The 18,466-nt window shown below is 51.1% G+C and overlaps 3 protein-coding genes across 3 annotated transcripts; 2 read left to right on the top strand and 1 right to left on the bottom strand.

Moving 5' to 3' along the window:
- Positions 1-481: 481 nt before the first annotated feature.
- On the bottom strand, positions 482-2,827 carry SMAC4_02526 (uncharacterized protein). The gene is made up of 4 exons (XM_066089794.1): positions 2,506-2,827; positions 2,405-2,449; positions 2,302-2,329; positions 482-2,239 (listed from the first exon to the last, which is right to left on the bottom strand). Coding segments are annotated over exons 1-4 (1,824 nt in total). The 5' UTR covers positions 2,508-2,827; the 3' UTR covers positions 482-490.
- A 745-nt stretch (positions 2,828-3,572) lies between these two features.
- On the top strand, positions 3,573-7,998 carry SMAC4_02527 (uncharacterized protein; the record flags this gene model as incomplete). The annotated part of the gene is made up of 4 exons (XM_003352044.2): positions 3,573-3,618; positions 3,714-5,356; positions 5,424-6,934; positions 6,990-7,998. 4 exons carry the CDS (start codon positions 3,573-3,575, stop codon positions 7,198-7,200), a joined length of 3,411 nt encoding a protein of 1,136 aa, XP_003352092.1. The 3' UTR covers positions 7,201-7,998.
- A 6,559-nt stretch (positions 7,999-14,557) lies between these two features.
- SMAC4_02528 (uncharacterized protein) lies at positions 14,558-18,168 on the top strand (the record flags this gene model as incomplete). The annotated part of the gene is made up of 4 exons (XM_003352045.2): positions 14,558-15,515; positions 15,935-16,365; positions 16,428-16,753; positions 16,870-18,168. 4 exons carry the CDS (start codon positions 14,558-14,560, stop codon positions 17,732-17,734), a joined length of 2,580 nt encoding a protein of 859 aa, XP_003352093.1. The 3' UTR covers positions 17,735-18,168.
- Between the last annotated feature and the right edge of the window lie 298 nt (positions 18,169-18,466).

Raw genomic sequence — 18,466 nt, 5'->3', positions numbered from 1 at the left:
ATCTTGGGATCGGAATTTAAGTACACAGCATGTGCTTGTGACTGACAGGTGGGTGGCACGGCAGCAAGGGCTAGTACAAACATGCACATTGAATGGTTGAGGAAGCCATCGCCAGCTTTGCTTGAACTTTGAAGTGTCTATTATCATCAATACGTATTGACCGGCTAGCAACCTAGCAGTTGCTCGACATTAAACTATCTGTTCTATTCCAAACAAGGCTGACTGGATCACCATGGAACATTGCTTGGTCTCCTCCTTTTAGGTGACCGTATGAAACATTGTATGTCATAATGACTTAAAGTCAACTTTCAGCTTCGGCCGAAGAGATGTGCCGAGATTATCCAGATTGTATTGCGGTTCCTACTATTCTCCCAAGTGTACGTATAATACACTAGCAAGATGGCCGAGAAAATAGACCGGTTGTCAGGCAAAGATAGGAAGACGATGGGGAGAAGTGGTGCTACAGACACAGGCACACACTTGCTGCCATTCACACCTCGATATCATCGATACCCTCGATAACCATTCCCAGCGCATTCGGTACTCCCACAAGAATTTTTCCCTTGGGTACCCTCACACTCTTCACATTCATGCAGCCGAAAACATTCAGCTCATGGATATTGGGGCAGCACTTGAAAATACTGCCAACAATGAAATCCGACACTTCCTCGCAGAAGCTGATCTCCAGCTTCTTCAACTCTGGATAGACCTTCTTACCATTCGAGGGAAACACCTCCTCAAAGGCTTTTGCTGAGATGTGTCTGCACCCGTGCACATTCAGATGCTCAATCTTCCTTCTGGAATGCGCCATCAATGCCTTGAAGCCTTTGTCGCACAAGCCGATCTTGTCCGGGTTCTGGCGCGGGTTTGCCGAATCAACCTGTCGACACTTTTGCAGGTCGACAAACTGTAAGGACTTGTTCTCCCAGTTGGTAAAGAGACGGGCAAAGCCTTCGTCTGTCATGACCTCGCTGTCGGTAATACGCAGTTTCTGCAACGAGCGGCAGTGGTTGTGTATAGCATCCAAGACGGTGTTGTTGAGATCGATCTCGCGTGTGATAGAGAATGTCTCCAGATTTTTACCGATGGAGGAGAGAACGCTGACGTAGACATCAGAATGGACGTGATTTCGCAGATCGATACTGATGTGCTTGAGGTGCTTGAGCTGGGCGAGGTGCTTTATGCCTTCGCCGGTGATCTTCTGGTTATGGCACGCTTTGAGGCGGACCAAAGAGGGACATGATGAGGGGAGAGCTTCCAGGGCGGAGTCGCCAAAGTGTTTGTCTGTCCAGTAGACACGGAGAGATTGTAGGGATTTTCCCTTCTTTCCGAGAAACTCGAGCCATTTCTCTTCGTCAATGAGGTTGGAGCCGTGAAGGTAAAGGTCCTCAAGTTCTGTCTTACGAGAGATAAGGAAGTCCATAACTTCGTCTTTGAAGTGGATAGCGTTTCGTGCTTTCAACTTCTTCAGCCCTGGTACTGTCTGGAAAATACGAATGTAGTCGTCGGCGGATAGCTTGGCACCATCGTAGATGCAGACCTCATCAGTTGTTGGTTGCAAAAACAGACTGAGTGTTGTGGAATTCAGAAGTCTATGCTTCGATAGCTTCCGGGCGATTTTGTCGATGACTTGCTGAGGGAGATCACCTAGATCCTCGGCCAGGTCGATGTTCTTGGCCAGAGTCTCGATGCAGAGCGTCATCAGGCTCTTGGCTCCAAGTTGAAATGTGCCGTCCAGGATTTTGCTCTGGATCTGTCGACGCCTTCCTACTGGACCGGCAGCAGCACGCTTGGCAGGCTTTTTCTTCGGTGGTGCATCCTTGTCCATTTCCTTTCCACAGGGACCACACAACAGTCCTCCGTCGGGATGGTTGCGCGAGTATGCCGTGACAGTGAACCTCTTCCCGCAGTTAGCGCAGTTGTCCATCTGGCCCGGTAGAGGAGCGCGCTCCTGAAGCAGAGTGTCGAGCAAATCGTCATCTTCGTCATCCCCGTTTGCGTTCCGTTTTCGTTTCTGATAATTTTTGCTGGCTTTGATTTTGTCAATGACCTTTTGGTCCTTCTGCCGTCGGGATGTCCTGGTTGTGACGGTGACAGAGGTTGTGACCGTAGATGACTCTCCCACTTCATCTTCCGCAGCCTGCTGCTGGTCAGAGGAGCTAGCGCCATTCTCCTCTTCTGCTGCTCTTCGTCGTGCATCTGCTTCAAGACGAATCTGATTTGCCGAGATATTGTGCGACTGGATACAAAATGTCAGGATTTTTGGCAACATGCGGGATCTCCCCATGCTGGGTCACTTACGGCCAAGAAATCAGTTAGAGCCGATTGACTGCGAAACGTGTTAGCATTTTGATCGTTCTCCCAAACAAGGAAGAAAAATGGGGAAAAAATTATAGGAACTTACGGTCCCCTAATCTGTCGGCCCGCCCTGTTACTTTGCTGTCTCGACCTGGTGGGTGCTGTTAGTGATGATTTTCTGATCGATGACCGACAACTTCAGCTTACATTTTAGCTGGGCCGTGCACCGGCGAGAGTTCCCTGATGTGATCTAGGCTAGATAGGTGAGAGTACTGTAAGTCGAGTAGGAAATGCGTACAACTTCTGGACGAGCGACGAGAACGAATGGAGGTCTCCAGATGAGGAAACAAAAGACAAACGCAAGAGGGGCGATGTTTGGGGAAAGTTTCGGGCAAAAAGAAAGGTGAAGGGAAAGCACGACACGGCGATACGGGGAGTGAATGGAACTTGCCTGCGGACGTGTTGAGGGGCAAATTCAATCAAAGTTTGCGACAAAGACAAGTACCTTTTTTAGTAGTTTGCACCGTGCCAAGGGAGGGACATTCCCTAAAAGAGCTGTTACTGCCTGAAAATGGGACCAATTGTTGTCTGATGGACCAATCAGATCATTGGAAGGTCATGTGCCCTCGCGTTAAGACGACGCGCGCTTTTCCTGTTCACAGTGGGAGAGTGACGGATCATGTCTTTGCTTTGTAACACAAGTGGAAGCTGCGTCGCCCACTCGGCAAAGCTGAAAGACCTTTGAAGCTGCCGGTGAATGGAAGGCGCGGTGGCGATAAGTCGTCTCGACTTCCGTTAACGCGACGGGAATTTTCTCGTGCATCTACATTTCCATCTTATTCCTCCTGTCCGTCCTCTGTGATTCACTGCCTCCTCCCGGACCACTTGTTACAGGGTGTCCTCTTCACTTCCATCGGGTCATCCGCTTCGACACTAGGGGAGCACAGGACGTTACGTCTTCAGTCTTTCTTTTTTTTTCCTCCTGGGAACTTCACCGCTCGTTTATCGGTGATCTGATTGTCTGGGTTTTACTTGTTGCCTGTCTACCATTTTGTTGGCCAGGCACAATACCCTACCTTCTTCAGGCCGTTCCCCCGCAGTCCGATACCTTGACTTTATTTGTCCATCAAATTTAGGGCGATTCTAGCACCCCCCGCTTTGTCGAAACAACATCTCAACAGAGGCACCTTGTCGAATTCGCCTCGGTGCTGTCCTGTCCATTTTCTCAGCTTGGGTCAACTTGTTTAACAAGGCCGACTACTTGAACCGAGACGATGGTTCGCACCAGAAGATCCATGGCTGCCGCCGGCGAGGTTGTTGGTAGGTTTCCCAATGAAGCTCTATCCTCTCGGTCATAGTGGCGATAGAATGGCATATGGTCTGGATATGATTATAGACTGACATCAATATCACAGTAGCAGCACTTCCTCCCGCGGAAACCAAGAAGCCTCGCGGTCGCCCTCGCAAATCAGCCACCCCAGCCGTTAGTGTCACGGCGTCTTCTGTACCGACGCTGGCGACATACACATCTGGTAGTGAGTATGCTACGCCACTTACCAGCCATGGCGCGACCCCGACGCCGTCTCTACTCAAGGAGAACGTACAGTCCACCAGGTCGACCCGGTCCGCTTCCAAGATTGAAGTGGCTATACCCGTTCTCAAGGCCTCACATGCTACGCAGATAATGCTTCGCAGTAGCACCTCTGTTACGACCAGCAAGCGGAAGAGAGATGTGGTAGCGGACAGCCAAGAGGATGACTCCGATGATGGTCATGACGCAAAACTTGCGCGAATGCTTCAGGACAAGGAAGATGCAAAGATAGCATCATCATCCAAAACATCCTCTTTCCGAGTTGATCGTTTGGGCAGTACCCCGCGTAGCACACGGCCTACTCTTCGGGTCAAACATAATGCTTCGAGCAGCAAGTTTAAAAAGGAGGTCATTGCGGATAGCGAGGAAGATGATTTTGACGATTCCCCCGACGCTATACTTGCCCTGAAACTTCAGGCCGAGGAATACGGAGACGAAGATTCCGAAGAGGAAGCGACTACGTCTAAGTTTAGGGCACTTGGACTTCGTCGCAGTTCGAGAGGCCTCAACTCGTCTCCAGTCCGGGCGTCAATGTCTAGCAAAGCCACAAGCAAATCCACCGCCGTTGCAAAAGGAAAGCAGCCTGTGCTTCTACGGAACTCCACTAGGCGTGGTGTTACAGAGTCTTCCATCCAAGTTCCTCGGTTTAGGACAGCCAAAGATCTGATTGCTGATTCTAAGGAAGAGGTTGATACCTCTGGTTCTCTGTCGGCCTTCGAGTCTGACGAGAACGACAGCGATGTCATTATCCAAGGAGGTCGCCCTTCCGTGGCCCAAAAGGGAAAAGGGAAGGCAAAGGCGCCCCCGCCAGAGTCGGAGGATGAGAACGATAGCGACGATTCTGCCCAGCCCCTCAGCAGGCGCTCTCGTAAGGTTCGTCCTTCCGCAGCCCAGAAAGGAAAAGGAAAGGCAACCGAGGCCCAGAAGGGCAAGGGAAAGGCAAAAGCAACCCAGCCTGAGTCGGAGGATGACTTTGACCTAGACGTTACTGGTTCTCTCGAGTCGGAGGTCGAGTTTGATCTAGACGGTGCTCTGGACGAGTCGGAGTTCGAGATTGACATGTCGCTGCCAGACGAGGACCCTGAGTTTCTTATTCCGACCGGTTTGGAGGGCTTGGCAGACGCGAGCGACGCCGATGAAGATGCCAATTTGGGCACCCACATCGCAGAAGCTGGTGAGGGTCTCGATCGTATCAGGGCCCAGATGAACAACCGACGTGCGTATCGATCGTATCGGAGCGATCGGCGCATTAAGAATGACCGATCCCGTCTCGAGAGACAGCATCCCGAAATCAAGACGATGTGGAAAGATCTGGAGAACATGCCCGTTTTGAAGGCTGGTAAGGCGGAACAGCCAAAGTCCATTTCACGACAGCTGAAGCCCTTCCAGCTTGAAGGGTTGGCGTGGATGACAGAAATGGAAAAGACAGAGTGGAAGGGAGGACTTCTCGGTGATGAGATGGGCCTGGTACGTTGTGGCTCCTTCCTCGGTTCATTTTAGTTTCTGGGTGCTAACTGCCTCTGTCACCTCATAGGGTAAAACGATTCAGGCTGTGTCTCTCATAATGTCCGATTATCCCGCTAAGAAGCCTTCCCTCGTTCTTGTGCCTCCTGTGGCCCTGATGCAGTGGATGACGGAGATTGACTCATACACCGACGGTACGCTGAAGACACTCGTCGTTCACGGCACTAACTCCAAGTCCAAGAATCTCACCGCCAAGGACATCAAGAGTTATGATGTGATCCTCATGTCTTACAACAGCTTGGAGTCCATGTACCGAAAGCAGGAAAAGGGCTTCAAGCGCAAGGAGGGTCTCTACAAGGAGAAATCCGTCGTTCATCAGACCGAGTGGCACAGGGTCATCTTGGACGAAGCACATAGCATCAAGAGCCGCACAACGATGACGGCTAAGGCATGCTTCGCCCTCAAGGTTACCTATCGGTGGTGTCTCAGCGGAACACCTTTGCAAAACCGCATCGGAGAGTTCTTCTCTCTAATCCGCTTCCTCAACATTCGGCCATTTGCATGCTATTTGTGCAAAGGATGCCCCTGCAAGACTCTCGAATGGGGCATGGACGAAGACAACAGGTGCAAGGGTTGCAAGCACAGTGCCATGCAACACGTTTCGGTGTTCAACCAAGAACTCCTCAACCCCATCCAGAAATACGGAAACCGCGGTGAGGGTGCTTTGGCCTTCAAGAAGCTACGGACCCTCACGGACCGCATCATGTTGCGGAGACTCAAGAAGGACCACACCAATGCAATGGAACTTCCAGTCAAGGAGATCAACGTCGAGCGTCAGTTCTTCGGAGAGGTAGAGAACGATTTTGCAAACAGCATCATGACAAGCGGCCAGCGAAAGTTCGACACATATGTGGCCACTGGTGTGCTGCTGAACAACTACGCCAACATCTTTGGCCTTATTATGCAAATGCGACAGGTCGCTGACCATCCGGATCTGATCCTGAAGAAGAACGCTGAAGGTGGTCAGAACGTGCTCGTGTGCTGTATCTGTGACGAGCCTGCCGAAGATGCCATTCGCTCCCGTTGCAAGCATGACTTCTGCCGTGTTTGCGTCAAGACGTATGTGCATTCGGCTACGGATCCGAACTGCCCTTCTTGCCACATTCCTCTTTCTATCGACCTGGAGCAGCCCGAGCTTGAGCAGGACGAGGTTCAGGTCAAGAAATCATCCATCATTAATCGGATCAAGATGGAGAATTGGACTTCGTCATCCAAGATTGAGTTGTTGGTGCACGAACTCCACAAGCTCCGATCCGATAATGCCTCCCACAAGTCCATCATCTTCTCCCAGTTCACCACTATGCTCCAGCTTATCGAGTGGCGCTTGCGCCGTGCCGGTATCACTACCGTCATGCTTGACGGCAGTATGACTCCAGCCCAACGCCAGGCTTCGATTAACCACTTCATGAAGAACGTGGACGTTGAGTGCTTTTTGGTGTCCCTAAAGGCAGGAGGTGTCGCTTTGAACCTCACTGAGGCTTCGAGGGTTTTCATTGTCGATCCCTGGTGGAATCCAGCAGCGTATGTTTACCCTTCACCCGTAGTCTGAGAAACGTGTTGACTAACAAAAGTATAGTGAATGGCAATCTGCCGACAGATGCCACCGTATCGGCCAGAGCCGCCCTTGTACAATCACCCGTCTTTGCATTGAGGACTCGGTTGAGAGTCGTATGGTTCTTCTGCAAGAGAAGAAGACCAACATGATCAACTCGACCATTAATGCCGATGATGCCGCGATGGATTCGTTGAGTCCTGAGGATTTGCAGTTTCTGTTTAGAGGAAGCTAAGGACATCGCTCTTCGGCATAGTGTGTTGCATCTGTGGAGTTATTAGGTTTTATGGTCAAAGATCTTGCGACTATTTTAGCCGTGCGCAGCCTTACGACCTCTTTGTGTGTTCTATCAAAAGGGCATGTCATTCTACAGTTCTCAGGAAGCTAGACGGATTAGGATGGGTTGGCCATGTTAAGGTGTTACTTACATCCGAGCCATCGGGACAAGGTTTCCCTTGCATTTTGCTCTGATGGCTCTTCACTTTGTCAGACTGGGATGCTCAATGTTCGAGGCGCCTGGGTCAAGGTAGAATTCAGTCGTATATATATATGGCTAACTTGGCTAAAGATTGGAAACTGTCTGCTATATCTTATAGGATGCGAGCAAATGTAATCCAGTCTCAAGGTAACAAGTTAGATCAGGAAAAGCCACGCTATGTGGTCAAGGCTAACTGTAAAAGGAATAGAATTCTACAAAATATAACGATGTTGCCGGATGTGATGGACAGGAGTATACAACATGTCAGGACTTGAACATTAGCTGCTTATGTGGACGACATGAAACCAGTCAACATTCAATCACTCTACCTACAGAGACGAACCATTTCTTTTGCTGGATACAAGTGTCCTGTCCTCTTTTATGATCATCTCTTTGATAGCCTTCTAACCATGTGACTTACTCAAGCACGCGAAAGATATGGACGCGGCCATGATCTCGTCGTAACCACACGCTGACGAAGGTCACGTTGAGGACGGGAGAACCCACCAGTCAGTGCCTGAGTATCAATCAGGTTTTCAATATTCGTGTGCTCGTTTTCTTATATAATATATCTGTGGTATCCTTGTGCGTTGCATACTTAAGGTTGCTATTTTGTACCTACTACTTGATGTTCGTTGTCTCCCAAGTCCAAGGTACTTTCCTTTTCGTTTCACCTTTAATGTTAATGCTTGCTTCAGTAATTTCCCCCTCCTCATCTCGTTCTTCTATGCTAAGTTCCTCTTCCACTTTCTTTCTATCAATGTCTCTCGATCTTCTTCATGTTTCTGCTGGCTTGTTTTGTTTTTTTTCGCCTGCAGACGGGACCGGAGGCATGGACGACCTATGAGTTCGGTTGCTCGCTCTTTCGTGATTACTCTTCGTCGCATGTTTGCACTTCAGTTTGCGTACTAGGTACTACTCTCTTACCGCAAATATGTGGAAGGAAGGAAGGAAGGGTTCAGCAGGCCTGAATTGTCAGTTTGTCACGACCCAGTTTTTGCAAGATTTCAAAATTAACCCCCAGTCTAGAGGTATCGAGGTCTCCGATCATGGTGATGGCTATGGCTGCATTGAACTGACTCGCGATGAGCATTAGTCTTCCATTCTTAGTACTTTTCCACGACAGGGGACTTTCAAGGTTTCTTCCATGTTACCGGTGTCGGTACGCTGCCCTCGCTGTCTCGCAGCCACATAGATAGGTCTCTTAGTCTTGCCCTCTAGAGCTCTTTACTTGTAGTGAGTATGCATTATATGATTATCATAAATACTGTATTCAGAAAACCACGTCAAATCCATCGTAGCTAGCTTTCTTGTGGTCTAGAAAGTTTCAGTTCGTTTATTCCTTCTGCTAACTTCTTGGCTACCTACGGACTTGGCTCTTTTCGGTACAAGAGTCAGAACGTTTCAAGTCCTGACGAGTAGCGCTTCAACGAGCCAGCAAATAACACAAGACTTCCCATGGGCCATGGTGATCAATCGGGAGACACGTGCACTTGTCGCTGCTCGCATCTTTCTCGGTGAATACGGTACCTAAGTATGAACAGTACCATCTCTCGGCGTAGCGGAAATGCTCCGCATTCATTATGCGACTCCTGTGCCCCGGACTCGGAGAGCGGAGAGCGGAGTTTATGGGATTAATGGAGTCGGATGGAGTCGGGATGGAGAACTCTCCGCTGTTCCCCGCGGCACCGCCGCCTCGGCATCCCCATTGTTTGATGGAGTCGAGGGACACATTGTGGAAACTGGAAACATCACCGAGCTCCGCCATGGCCCGGACTACCAGGGCGCCACTTACAGCCTGTTCTCCGGGTCGTTATTCGTGCGTTCCGGGCTTGAGGATGGTTTGCTGGGGAAGTCTTGGCCATGGTCACCTTGCTCTAGGTATAGATACTTCATGTGACTCATGAAGACGATCATGGTACAGCCTTGGCATCTGCGAGACATGGGGAATCGCTTTTAGCGTGTTGGTGATGATGATGATGATGATGATGCATAGTGTATATGGATGGATGTCTGTGGTTTGTGATTTGAGGTAGGAAGATATTCGAAAGAAGGTAGAAATGGCCAGTAGAGTGATGATGACGTGCTGACGATAGGTGGTTGGTGTCAGAATATCGTTACGAGATTTGCATGTGAAGAAGTTCACCTCTAGCCGATAGTAGGAAAAACCATGATGGGCGAGGAGGTGAACCAAAAAGAATCGACATCGTTCGATTCTTCGTATAGTGTTAGGCCAACGACAGGTAGCTTGGCTGGCATTTTGCTACGTTAGTGTCTAGGGTGATGATGGATTCGGAGATTGGAAGCGAGAATGAATCACAAGCAAAACCCAGTTAAGTCCCATATGACAACACGCTCACATGCGTTTGAACTTTAGGAGGTCTGGAGCTATGACTCGGGGCCCGGGGAAAGGAACCAATGCGGGGAAGAAACAAGGTGTGTAGTATGGCTGAGATATGCTTAATTCGTGAAAACGGTTCCGATCATCGTAGGTGGTTCGAGTCATGTTCCTCTTGGCTTCCTTACCCATCCCGCATCACATCCCCACGAGCACATGCTTGGAGGTTAAGTGTGGGGCTGCGGAGTAACGACACCCGTCGAGAGAGCCTCAACCCCCGGCCGGACAAGTCATCCATGACAACCAACCCCCCGACCGAGATCCTGCCGCAGCCTCCCCGAGCTCCTTCATGGATGCTACCATTCCTTACCAAGTCATCGGCATCTCATGGGCATTGGCTGACTCTGAGCTCCGAAATCGCAATCATGTGCAGCCAGCAGCGATCCAGGGAAGCAGTTTGTTTGGATTGCTCGGAAGAGGTGGGCCTCCGCCAAGCAGGTCATAGCCGGGAGTTGACCGGGCACGGCCGGGAGTTCCAGGCTTTCAGCCAACAATCAATGAACACTCCCCGTTGGTCCAGAACCTAGAGATCCAGGGGGAGAGGCACCCGGGATGGCCACCAGCTTACCGAGATCGCATCACGGCAATCAGATGTCAAGGAGATGGATAGTGCCAAGACGACATTGCCGGGACAGGAGCTGAGAGGAGGGTCCAGACATGCCAAGGAGAACTACCCCAGATACGGTTTGCTACCCTGCGGCTGACTCACCAGGGCGTCGTCTGTGATTGGGTGACTCGAGACCATTTCCCCCATCGAATGGACAGCCACCACGAGGCACCTCTGCTAAATCGTGGAATGGTTTCAGAATAGTTGGGAAACGTTGAAGCGTAGGAACGGTAAGATGTTGAGGAATTTTGAGTGTGGGCTAGTCTTGATGTAGCCCAAAGTAACGCGGACTAATGATGTGAGAGTAAAGAACATAATTCCAAGACAGCAAAGAAGACGTGAGACATCAGTTCGCACAATATCTCAGTGAAATCAGTGAGGTCAAGGGAAACACCGAGCAGTTGACACAGTTAGCGCTAGGCTCGAACGAGCATCTGCATTGGCGGGCGGGTTTGAAGATGAAGCCAACGGCTATGCAGCCCCGGGCCTCAAGCTCGGTTCGAATGTCAATGTAAAAGGTCCCGCAGCTTGACAGCATCAGCCATCGTCTTCCGGCTTGCATCACTTGGTTGACACGGAAAGCTGATCATTGGTGTAAAGCATTGATGTACCAGCGCCACAGCTGGATGTCGGGCCCAGCAAAAGCTCGAGGTAGTATATGTTGACAGATCAGATCGTCCGACGTCATGAATGTGACAAGGAAGGGCATGGGACGACGAAAATGTCGGGGACGGCGGTTGAACTGGGCGCTCAATGTCTGTCCGCGGAAGGCTACACTATGATTCTCGTTAATTGAAAACAGCTGAGCATGAAGGAGGAAGTGATCGACGAACAATTGGATGCAGGGGAGGAAGGGATGAGCGTGATGCAGTTTCGAGACATGATGGTGGAAAGGTCCACTCACCGCAAAACAATCCGGGGAAAGACTTGGCACAGTCCCAGGGTTTCACAGCTGAAGGAATCGTTGAGTTGGAGATTCGCTCACCTCCTTTCCCCTTTGGCTTTCACTTTTCTACAACACCGGTGTCTTCGTCCCCGACGGCCAAGGTTTCTAGAAGTCCGGACTTTAGCATCTCGTCACCCTCCCTGTCCAATTGTCTCAGCGCCCAAAACTGAAGCTGCAACAATCTCGGGAGAAGTCGGACAAGAATCCATGCCTTTTGTAGTATTTTTGGCTCGTCAATTCGATGCGTGTCACCCTGGGCGGATGTCGAGGATGTGAGTCCTGGTTAGTGCCCCCCGGTCAGCCCCTGAACGCCCAGGCGACGTCGAAGCGAGAGACGCTCCCGCTGATGCTTCGGGTGCTTCACGAGGGGATCCACATTCACCGACACGGCATGACCGCAATCCTCCAGCCTAAACCCGTCCGGCCCGTTTCGATATCGTTGTTGACTGTAGACCTTACCATCTAGCGGACAGTAAGATAGCGACCAGATTATGTTTCCTGATTTCTGACACCCAAGTCACGATACTTCTGGCGCGACAAAGGGGCAAAAATGGATGGGAGTTATTAGTAACCTTACCTTATCGCAGTCTGCTATGGGTCCAGACCGGAGCTGACGGTACAATCCCGTCGCCTAAGTTAATGACAAACAAGGGTATCAAGATTGAAGCGGTGTTGTCGGCCAACACGAACGTACGTATTTATGTGCTGTCGATGGGGGCGCAGTTCGCGTCAATTCTGTCACCGCCGTGCGACGTGTGGGAATCCGCATCCAGACCAGAGGGAGGAACAGAAAGCTGTAATGGAAAGTCAGCCCTGGACGAGACAGGTTGTGGTGGTATGTAGTGGTACAGGGTGAGCTGAAGAAGGGTGTAGAGGTACAAACTCTACAATGACGCCGTCGCCTTCAGCACTCCAGCCCCGTACTGGCACCCATTAGAACCTTGCGGCCCACAGTTTTCAGTGTCTCATGATTCCTTCGTGGACTCTGCGACCCGTTTTAGCCGTGATTGCGCCGTGATAACTTCATGGGCTTTCGTAGAAAAAGTGGACGGGTGGTGGACGAGTTGCCAATCGCAGAGTTTCAACTGCAAAGCGGAAAGTTGGATTGACATACTGTTGGGAATTTGATGGGAAAAAATTACGAAGCCTTTCCGAGAAACCGACGGGAGTTGGAATCAAACAAAACCTGAGGTGGAATCAATCCGAGGTCCCAGTGCGTATTTTCATCCCCGATGTTACGCATTTTCCAACCAAGCGGGAAGGGCCCTCTAGCCCGATTGAGAAGTTGATGTCTTCAATTGAAGCATTTGATTGGACAACGGCGTGATCAGGGTCACCATGCGGCCCCTGTATAAAAGAGGTTCGACGAACTTGAAATCCACTTCTCCATAAATTGGTGCCTTGAGGTTGACGGTTGCTGCTGCCCATCGAAACAAGACCACTGCGTGACTCTTTTCACTTTTCCGGTCACACAAAGCCGACTGTGGAAGTTGCAGTTGGGTGGAAAAATAACTGGAAGGAATCAGCGCTTTATGTCAGGTCTGAGTAGAGCCCACAATGCACCATGCTCGGACGTCCGACCCATCCGCCTTGTTCCTTTCATGGTCCCCAAAGTAGGCTGGGCGTCTTGACGGTCAAAGAGGTAGATGCCACTATAAAGTCGGCAGTTTCACCGTGCAATATCTATTGCAATTCTCACATCAGCTGCAGAAGCCTTAGATTTGACATACATGCGAAGCTCAAGATATTCGAATGGAAAAGCGGATGAAAGTCGCTGGTGGAAGATGTTCCATTGTCGAAGGCAACTCAAAAGAGCAGTGGAAGCAGCGGGGGACTGTGGATGGATGGAGCCGCTAGCCGCTAGGCGGTGGAGTAGCGGTGGGGACTTCGGGTCTGACAAGCGGCATCGCACGCGGCCTGCACCTGCATTTCCAGTGTTACGAAGGATTGCAGTGACTGACGTGCCCCAAAGTCCACTGTCCAACAACAACGACTTCCACCACATTCTGACTCCTTTTCCATTTTGAAAATCCCCGCCTCTCTAATGGAAGTTCGAAATACACGACGCCGGCCACACCCCGAACCATTACCGTGCATGGGGATTACCCGTTTTCATTTCCTAGATAAGAATTCCAATGGAACGCTACGAGCAGCACACGACCTGTTCCCAGAAATGACTGTTCTGAAAAGATGACAAGGCGGGACGCAGAGGTGGACAACCGGTGCGAGACCGGACGGCAGAGCCCGTTGATAGATGGAACAGGAAAGAGCATCCTCCACGTAAAACTAGTGCCCTTGCAGCCCTTTCGTTGCTTCCATCTCCTCGATCCCATCCGCACATGCCTCACTTCGTACCCACAAACCTTACCTACCTTCCTCCATCTCACATTCCTCATTTTTGGTGTTGACCGATCATCATTGTATCATCTTGGTGGCCGGGATCTGCCGTTGTTGCCTCCAATTTGTAGAAGCAAGGTACCACATACACCCGACGCTATTCGTACCTAGGGCTGCTACTGTAACAACATCATCGTTGTACCGACCAATTCGCGGATATCGTTTTCAATTTTTTATTGTCAATTTTCGCCGTCCCGGTACAACACTTTCCCGGAGGCATTCTGAGCTGCATATTCGTCGCAGCAACAAGCGGTCACAGCTACCCCAACCGGGTGCATTCGGGTGTCTCCAACAGCTGGACCACGAGCGTGTGCAAGGTGTGTACACTCCCCTTTGTTTTCTTTCTTTCCCGTTTGGGGCATGCCCAGCCGTCCGGGCCAGATCCAACCCACACCATCCGATCCTCCCCCAATCGTTCGTGGGAGAGTCAGGACTCTGGCCGTGTGTTGGAATCCACAACCGGCGGCGCGAGTCGGAGACGACTCCCAAGGACAACACCACGGACACACACGGATACCCTCCTCCTTCACGGGCAGGCGGCCCTTGAAACAGCCATACCCCGGCTCCCGAAACCTGCCAGACAGGCCTCTGTCGCGACAAGCACCCCCCAAGCACTTGAGAATGTCCTGGTTATTCTTGCCATTGCTACCTGGCAGCTAACAGTGACCCTCTTGGTGCCCAACTACCTCTAGAGAGCAAAAGTACCATCAAGAAATAGGTGGAAGCCGCAAAAAGAGCACAGCGTTCCATCTCAATCTCGCGTCGCATGGGTAAAAACAGACTCCCCGTTTCGCCCTGGACGGTGCTCATGTCCGGGGCAACCGCTCGACTGCAAAAGGCTTTAAGTCGGCCGGTCCTCTCGAGTAAACTGGATGGTGGAAGAACATCTTCTCATCATCTATCCTCTTTGACTCTGACAAAGAGTCTGTTGCTTGCTTCACGGTTCGCTGCTTCTACCCTCGTTGCTACTACTACCTCTACTACTTCTGCTGGTGTATCTACAAGTACCGGTACCTCCAACCCAGACCCCGGCACTACCATCAGGTCTCAGACCAATCGCAACCCCTCGACTTACACCTCACCTCCAAATTCCTTTTCCAGAAAGTTTAGTTGGGGTAACCTTCTAGGCTGGCACCAACGGACCCTCCCCAACAAGTACAAGTACAACTACGGCACCCACGATCCGCAGGGGCATCTAAATCCCAGCAGCACTACTACCAGGACTACCGATACTACACTTAGTACTAGCTCACACGGTGAAAGAGCTGAAAGCCCTTACTTCAACCTCACCGGCCACCTCGACGATTTGTCTTCTTTAATCCGCCCATTCCTGGCTTTTCTGGACCCGTCCTCGCTTTCCTCTTCATACTCAATGGCGTCGTACGCTTTCAGCACCTCCTCAGGCTCCGATCTCTCAACCCCACGGTCAAGCTCCCCTCATTCGTCTGCATCAGTTGCGTCCGCACGCTCCTCTCACTCGTCCACTTTCAGTGCAGCAAAGCGCATGTCCATCTCTTCAGTTCGGCGCACTTCGGCTTCGAATCCGATGTCTTCCGTTGATCTCTCAACCATTCAAGAAGCTTTAAAGATGGCCAGCCTCGACACCCTGAGGGGCTACTGCCAAAATACCTACGGAGAGGTTCACCAGGAAACCGCTACCGAGTACATTCCCCACGAAGAGGCCCGGGGCTACCAGGTGCTCAACGAACCCCACTGGAACAAGGGTAAGCCTACCTCCACTACATGCTCTCTTTTTGTTCTTGACTTTCTCTACCCTTTCCCTCCACGTCCCACGCTTCCGTTCAGTCTTCTCCCGTCACCATCTCTTATCAGAACCCGAGCTTTGTCCACAACTTCCTCTGAGTCAACCAGCAGGCCATGCTCGCATCATCAGTCTCTGCTGTCCGTCAAGGGCCCATCATGCCTTGGTCCGCCAGACTACTGCACGCACGCCAGACTTGCTTATATTCACGTTTCCTCCCATCTTTTTCTGTTGCTCGACCCCGCCTATCTTCCTCAACCTCATCTGTTTCCGGTCCAGCACTTTCTTCTGTTTCGTCTGTGTCATATTCACGCGAACCGTCCTCGTCCACTCTTGTACACAACATGGCTACGGTTACTGACATCTACATCTCACCCAAAGGGACGTCTTTTACTCCCGAAGAGCGTGTCTCCAAGAACTTGACCGGTCTGATTCCCCACGTCATGGAGGACTCGGAGAAGCAGGTTGAGCGTGCGCTCAAGATGATCCGCACCCGTCAGACCGACATTGACAGGTATCTCTACCTGTCGACCATCAAGAGTCATAACGTCGACCTCTTCTACCGCATTCTTATGGATCATGCCAAGGAGATGATGCCATTGGTTTACACTCCCACCATCGGCGACGTCTGCCTCCAGTACTCGACCCTCTACACTCGGCCCGAAGCTTTGTACATTTCGATCAAGCAAAGGAAGTCGATCCGGACAATCTTGAGGAATTGGCCCTACCCCAAGCCCGAGATTTGCGTCGTCACTGACGGTTCCCGCATTCTTGGTCTGGGAGACCTTGGTGTTAACGGTGTTGGCATTCCGGTAAGTGTCTTCGGCAGTTTGTAGATGCATGCATACGCTAGTCAGCCGCTAACATCCACCAGATCGGTAAGCTAGCTTTGTACACGGCTGCTGCTGGTATCCACCCGGACAAGACGCTCCCTATTGTCCTCGACTGCGGTACCGCCAACGAGACCAACCTGAGGGACCCTCTCTACCTGGGCCTTCGTCAGAAGCGTATCCCGGTTTCCGAGCAACAAGAGTTCATGGACGAGTTCATGGAGGCTGCCGCTGAAGTGTTCCCGGAGATGGTTGTGCAGTTTGAGGACTTTGAAAGTGAAAAGGCTTTCAACTACCTCGACCGGTATCGTGATCAGTACAAGTGCTTCAACGATGATATCCAGGGAACTGGTGCCGTTGTCCTTGCTGGGTAAGTTGGAGATCCTTTCACCTCTAGGCCATGAGTTGCCTCGAACGGAAAGTCCCATTTTTCAGAGGGACTCCAAGACGTGGGACTAAGTGCTAACAATTTGCTGGACAATATAGTTACATCGGTGCTGTCAACCTTTCAAATGTTCCCATCGAGGAGCAGCGTCTTGTCTTCATGGGAGCGGGCTCCGCCGGTGTTGGCGTTGCCAAGCAGCTGGTTGAGTACTATACCAAGCGTGGCCTCTCGGAGCAACAAGCTAAGGACAAGTTCTGGCTTGTTGATACCAAGGGTCTTGTGACCAAGGACCGTGGTGACAAGCTCGCCGAACACAAGAAGTACTTTGCCCGTACCGACAACAATGGCCATCAGTTCCGCACCCTCGAGGAGGTTATTGAATACGTCAAGCCAAGTGCTCTTGTCGGTCTTACCGCCACCCATGGCGTCTTCACCGAGTCCGTCGTCCGCGCCCTCAAGGCTTCCGTCGACGCCGGAGGTCTTGGTCGCAGGCCCATTCTCTTCCCCCTCAGCAACCCTCTCACCAAGGCTGAATGCACCTTCAAGGAGGCTGTTGACTGGACTGAAGGAACCGTTCTCTTTGCTTCCGGTTCCCCCTTCTCCAATTACACCGTTAACGGTGTAACATATCACCCTAACCAGGGTAACAACGTCTACGTCTTCCCCGGTATTGGTCTTGGTGCCATCCTTGCCAAGGCCAGCAAAGTCACCGATGACATGATCTACACCTCGGCCGCTGCCCTATCCAACTCGCTCAATGCCGATGAGGTCAAGCAAGGCCTTATCTACCCTCGCATTGACCGTGTTCGCGAGGCTAGCGTCATTGTTGCCCGCGAGGTGATGAAGTCTGCTCGCCGTGAAGGTGTCAGCACCCTACCAGAAGAGCAGTGGCTTGAGTGGGAAGAGTGGGGTGACGTGGCCCTCGACAGGTATATCAAGCAACATGTCTACGACCCCATGCTTTAGAGCGAGAGTCTCATAGATCATACCAAGCCCCTGTGCGCAAAACGGATAGAAAGGGCGGGTTAGCGGGATATATTGATATGGAAAGAGTCGGCTCGGAGGTTATTATCATGGCGTTTGGGGTCTGATTTGTTTTACCCTTCTGGTTGTCAGTACTCACAGGATGACTGCTTTATTATTCAAAGAGTTGGAGTGGCGGGTTGAGTGGGATTATCGGAACCGTTAATGAAGATCCCTTTCCAGTCGGAAGGATTGGATGGATCTTGAGCGTGTTCGTACTTACTTGTTAAAAGACCGGGCGTGTTGGATGCAAATACCCCAAGAGGCAGCGAGAGATGCCCAATGTTCCAACATCGGTCACCCGGCATTAGATACATACAGTTACAGTTAAGAGGTTTATTGAGCCGTTTCATGGATTAGAACAACGCTTGAAGATGTAGATCATTGTGTAGTGCCTGACGGGATGGAGCTCGCGCAATGCGCGGAAAGTATTTTACACTATCTAGAGTTCTTTTTTACCATATCGTTGGTCCACTCACCTTGACAACTCTCGCTCTCCGACCGGACAATCGCCCAATCCACGTTTTTCAAGTTCGAGTCTTCCTAATCTTCCCGCAATATTGCGTCTACGCGTTGGGGAGGTTGATAGTTCCTGGCAGCAGGGTTGGGGAACAGACAGGCACTGACTAAGGTAACCTGCCTTCCCAACGGGTACATAGGGTATGCATCCGGCAC

This window comes from Sordaria macrospora, chromosome 2 (genome assembly GCF_033870435.1).
Source record: "Sordaria macrospora chromosome 2, complete sequence".
Lineage (NCBI taxonomy): Eukaryota > Fungi > Ascomycota > Sordariomycetes > Sordariales > Sordariaceae > Sordaria > Sordaria macrospora.
The sequence above is the reverse complement of the archived record's forward strand: the minus strand, read 5'-3'. Positions and strand labels throughout refer to the sequence as shown.

Coding starts and splice junctions, on each gene's coding strand:
- SMAC4_02526 (XM_066089794.1), bottom strand. Junction 2,330..2,404: donor GGCCGACAGATTAGGGGACC/GTAAGTTCCTAT, acceptor CACGTTTCGCAG/TCAATCGGCTCTAACTGATT. Junction 2,240..2,301: donor CTCTAACTGATTTCTTGGCC/GTAAGTGACCCA, acceptor TTTTGTATCCAG/TCGCACAATATCTCGGCAAA.